Below are 5,716 nucleotides of genomic sequence, written 5' to 3'. Positions count from 1 at the left end.
GAATAAAATATAATGTTTACCATTATGTTAATTTCGAAGCGTTATATAGTTGTACATTAATTGTTTTCATTTCCATATATCAAGTTCTTGGGATTAAAATCTTTTAGATTTTTTAATATATAAACCTATTATTTTTTTTAAAATTAGACCTTGGTAACTGACAAATATCATAAACGCCAATATTTTAATCCGTTAATTTTCTCTCCGCGTAATTTTTAGTCTTTGAATTTGAATATGGGATGTAAATTATAACTTTTTCTTAATATGAACGAAGCACTGAGCCCCCGCCCCAAAAATATCTAAAATAAACCTCTTATATTTTTAAATTTACGTTTCTTAAATCAATCCTGAGAGGAGAGACCTCTTCGTACAGTAATTGACAAATATCATAAGCGCCAATTTTTTAATCCGTTAATTTTCTCTCCGCGTAATTTTTAGTCTTTGATTTTGAGTATTGGATATGAATTGTAAAATTTGTCTTAATATGAACGAAACGCTGAGCCAAAAAAAAAATAATAATAATCATAAGTAAATAAGATACGATAAACATTAACTGCTTTGCATAGCAATATCGGAGCAATAACTTCCGTAACGAACTCATTTTGAATCCCAAATATTTAACGTTTTTTGTCACCACAAGCGAGCAACTGACACGGATAATCACATACAAAAAGTGTTCGCTACTTTGCGAAGGAATCTCCGATCGTTAAATTTCGTAAATCTATAATATTTAAAACATTTTCTTTTCCTTACCATCCACGATTCTTCGTCGTGGGACGTAGGCCTAGCTTTGCCTTCCTCTCCATAGATGGCGTTGAGGAGTTCGTTCAAGTCGACATCGTCTTTGCCAGTTTGTGATTGCTGTGGAAAAATAATAATTGTAGTGAGAATTCTTATAATCACAGAGAGAGAGAGAGCTAACGGGTGCTTTCATGTTATTTCAGCACATTTCCTAGAAAATGTGTCGTGATAGCACGAAAAACGCTCGATGCACTTTCCTATAATTATTTAATTCTTGTGGCCTCAGCTTTTACTATCACATGCTATCAAGTGACCAAGGGGAGAGAGAGAGAGAGAGAGAGAGAGAGAGAGAGAGAGAGAGAGAGAGAGAGAGAGAGAGAGAGAGGTGGTGAAGACAACCACGGCGAATAAAACACCGTCCTGATATCAGAGTTGCTTTCACACCAAAAGCTATTTCGACGCTTTGATTGTATACTCGTGAAAGAACTCTCGCTCTTTGATGCGGATGAATTAAAACCGTGGCCTATGGCAGAAGAGGTGTGGGTGGGGCAGAGAGAGAGGACACATTTAGGTACAATTAAATGTCAAAGGTATGGTTGGGGGCGCTAGACCGTTGTGCTGTCTATTGATTTATCGGTCGGTTAGAGATATAGAGGCATGTGTATGGTTGCGTGTATATACTCTCTCTCTTCTTTCCTACACATACACATGCTATGGACGGCTAATGATGACGTAAAAGTACGTTTATTGCTTCCCTAGACCTAAAGATTCTCCATGTTTTTTTCCCGGAAGAACCGTCAGTCTAGCCTAGGCCTAGGATTACCCACTGATAAGTTTGGAAAGACTCTACTGCGGAGTAGAGTAGCCTAACTCTTTGCTAAACTGGGGATCCTAGACTTCCCCCGGAATCCCCAGAGGATTACCTATAATAATGAAATTGTTTCAGTTTAATAATAAATAAAGGACACGTAATCCTGATCCTGTATCTTGAGATTCCTTGAAGACACTGGAGCCAGTTCCATCTCCACCTAGAAACTGGGTCTAAAATTTTGCCAGCTCCAAGTCCATTACACACACACACACACACACACACACACACACACATATATATATATATATATATATATATATATATATATATATATATATATATATATATATATATATATATATATATATAATCTCTCACTCTCCTAACCGTTTTAGTAATTATGACAAAAATAACAAACAAATCGATTTATTTTGTCTCTACAACACAAGGTGACAATTGTACAATTCTCGGGGAAGAAGTGTCAGCAAATATATAATTCAGTCTGCGTCAGTTTTTCGTATTTTTTTTTTATTTTTCAAGCACTTTTTATTATGTATATTATCTATACATTTATTATTTTTCATACTTATATTTTGTACCTCGCCTATGTTTATTTGTTTTTTATGTATATTAGACGAGATCATGATTTTTTTATTTACAAAAATGCGTGCACGTAATAATAATAATAATAATAATAATAATAATAATAATAATAATAATAATAATAATTAAATACTTTTTGGAATTGATAGATATTATCGGAGATTTCAAAACTCTACGGTAATTGCACGGTTCAAAAATAATAATAATAATAATAATAATAATAATAATAATAATAATAATATAATAATGATAATAATAATAATAATAATAATAATAATAATAATAGATAAGAAAATAAATGGATAAATAAGTGAATTTTATGGAAAAGAGTAACAAGTGTTACAGGTGTCCTATTATTCTGAAATAATAGGTTAGGCCATGCGGTAAACCTGAGTCATAATGTATATATAGATTCATACACACACACACACACACACACACACACACACATATATATATATATATATATATATATATATATATATATATATATATATATATATATATATATATATATATATATATATATGTGTGTGTGTGTGTGTGTGTGTGTGTGTGTACCTGACTCCACGGCGTTTCACAGCGGTAGATGAGCACAGATGTCGCCCGTAACAATAAAATACAGTTGGTGCTGAATCTAAATGTTGTTTTTCTCTTTTATTTAAGTTTTCAGATTTTTTTTAGGTCACAAAATTCCTCTTATCTTTTTAATTCTGTTTCTCTTCGACTGTAGTTATCGATTAGAAATTTTATTGCCAAAAATCTACAGTAATTATTTTCTGTTTTGTGTTATTCTCATCGTTCTAGTTAATCAAATTTCAATAAACCAGAAAAATACATCATTTTCCACTCTATCTATTTATCTATATCAGCAAGTAATACTTTCTATATTCCCCCACAAGCCTTAGTCCAACTACTGCCAGATCAGCAATATTCATAATTTTATATATCTATTGGTCTAGTCAATAAACCAATAGTCCTATCTGAAGATTATAACGCCATAGAAACCTCTATCTTTATTAATCTCCCTTTCTATACATAAAGAACCTCTATCAACTGCAATCTCTACGTTTTCTATATTACAGTTTATTAACACTGTAACATACTTCCCATCTCTGTAACGCCAAGTGTGACAACACCTGGTCACTTACGTGTGCGTTAGGAACGTTCGCCGAATCCCCTGGTTTGGACGTCACTGAACCTTTATCGTCGTCAGCACCACCTCCGTCTTCTTTTTCTTCCTTTCCGCTGTCGGGATTTGAACCCTCTTCTTCGCCTTTTTCGTCAGGAGTTCCGTTACCCCCAGCAGCACCACCGCCGCCAGGCAACGCCGAACTCTCGTTAATGGCGGAGCCCAACTCTGCGTCCGTTTTCCCGTCGTTTCCGTCGCTCGGGGAGAAGGATCTCTCCGTCGTGACGGGGACTTGGGACTCGAACGTTACCAGAACAGGATGGGGTATCCTAGGCTGTTCAGCCGTTTCCCCGGTTGCAGCAGGACCTGGGGTCACCGGCTGCGCCTTGGGCGTTGCTGTCACGCTGTCATTGGATTGCTGTTGTCGCCCCGGTTCAGAGCTGTTTTGGTGGAGGTTATCCACCACGGCGGAGTCTCCGCCCCCGGCATTCAAATGACTACTCCAGAAGTCGTTGTTTTCTTTACCTTCGGAGGGCTGCACTGTCTCGCTGCTGACATTTTTGTGCATGCCCTTGACGATGAACGGAATCGTAGCCGCTAGGCCTATCCCCGCGACGATAATTCCGACGGTCAGAATCGTGGCGATCTTGCAGTCGCGCTGGCTGTGGGTGGGTGCCGACCTGGTCGTGATGAAGGTGGAATTAGGCGTCGTGCCTTCGTCCTGCGGCAGGCTCGTGTAATTTACCGAGTCCTCGCGAAGCATTATGGCGGTAGAACTTCAGATAACCGAGATAGTCCTGTGCTTAAGTAAGTTAGGTTAGAAGAGCTTCAGATGGCCAAGATAGTCTTATGCTTGTGATAGTAAGATAGTCTTGGAATTGACATATGACAGAATTCCCGTTCCGTCAAGCTTTTCAGAACGATAGGAAGTCGAAGCTAGGTCGAATTTCTTTAACAATATCAAAATTCCGACCCCAAGTCAGGAATAAAAAAGAAAACTAAAGGCTCTACAAGATGGTCTTATGCTTGTGATAGTACAAAAGTCTTGCAATTAACATTTGACGTGATTCCTGTTCCGTCAAGCTGTCTGGAATGACAGGAATTGGATAGAATTCCCTCAACAATATCAACTTTTCGACCTCTAATCAGGAATTAAAAAACTATAGGCTCAGTCCCTTTTACACGGCCACTTCGACGACACCAGGCGAAGTTACTGACGTTAACGTAAAGCCGAGTATCTTTCTTTCGTCTTACTTCTTTTTTTTCTTGTTTATTAATCACTAGCAAGTCATGCCTTTTTTTTTCAGATCCTCCTCTTTCTCTCTCCGCACATCAACAGCCTAACAGAAATCCTCGTGACAAAAGCCGGTCGTGCTTAAACTTCCATTGCACAAATAAACTTTTGGTCTCCGTCGTGAGTTTCCACAAACAATTCGGATTATGTGTCAGACGCTGAGGCTTGTTCTTCACACAAACACTTTTTGATCTACAGTATTCAAACTTCTGCCTTGTTTTTCACCACCTTTTTATATAATTTCCTTCGAAGTATTTGATTCAGTAACTAATGGAAGATCTTTCCAAAAAGTTTGATTGTTTGCAATCAATTTAACGAACGGTTATACGGTACATTTTTTATTAAAACTTCTTTCTTCATACGCCACGTTCGACGCTTAGTCAGGGCACCATGTTTACTGCAAATGAACAAATAAAACTCACGTTTTCAAATTCAGCCAAACACTCCTGGTGCGAATCAAACGATAACAACTCATTACCCAACTGTATAACAACTCGCAGCTTCGTAATCGGTTCAAAATCTTAACAGATTCGACCGTTAGACCGATATCTGCCCACCAACTCTTTCATCCCCAGGCTCAAATGAGGACAGTCGCTAGAACTAAGCCACAGCTGAACATCAACTAAACCTGCCCTCTGAATGAGTCACGTTCACAACCCGGACAAATTTCATATGTCGGGGCGATAATTATTAGCATTCTGTCATTCTGGCTTCGCAAGTGGAACGCATAGCGACTTGCCGTTTTTTTTTGTAGTTGCTTTTGTAGCGACCTGTCGCTTTTGACTGTAGGGTGTTTGTTACAAGGAAATGCTTCTAGTGACACAGTTAAGTTTGTTGTCTTGTAACAATTTTTTGGCTGAATCGGTATTTCTATGAGAGGGGCATTTGACTGAAATGGGAATTTTTGTGGGAAATTGAATTTTGCTGAAATGAGCATTTCTGGAAGTTAGAATTTTTGCTGAAATGAGCATTTTTTTCGAGTTAGCATTTGGCTAAAATGTGCCTTTTTTGGGAACTGAAATTTTTTTGGAACTGGCAATTCCTGGAAGATAGCATTTTGCTGAAATTAACATTTCTGGAAATTGGCTTACGATGACAAAGGCATTTCTGAAAGTTGGCATTTTGTGGAAATCAG

At 37.5% G+C, this 5,716-nt stretch overlaps 1 protein-coding gene across 1 annotated transcript in view; it reads right to left on the bottom strand.

Annotated features, from left to right (window-relative positions):
* LOC136846764 (uncharacterized) overlaps nucleotides 1-5,281 on the bottom strand; it is a 9,007-nt gene extending 3,726 nt beyond the window's left edge. Inside the window, exons 1-2 of the mRNA XM_067117983.1 lie at nucleotides 3,307-5,281; nucleotides 754-861 (exon numbers count right to left, since the gene is read on the bottom strand). Coding sequence (XP_066974084.1) covers nucleotides 754-861; nucleotides 3,307-4,050 — 852 coding nt within the window. The 5' untranslated portion in view covers nucleotides 4,051-5,281. The remainder of the gene's footprint in view (nucleotides 1-753; nucleotides 862-3,306) is intronic.
* Nucleotides 5,282-5,716: the final 435 nt, after the last annotated feature.

This window comes from Macrobrachium rosenbergii, chromosome 15 (genome assembly GCF_040412425.1).
Source record: "Macrobrachium rosenbergii isolate ZJJX-2024 chromosome 15, ASM4041242v1, whole genome shotgun sequence".
NCBI lineage: Eukaryota > Metazoa > Arthropoda > Malacostraca > Decapoda > Palaemonidae > Macrobrachium > Macrobrachium rosenbergii.
This window is presented reverse-complemented; position numbering and strand designations above follow the sequence as displayed.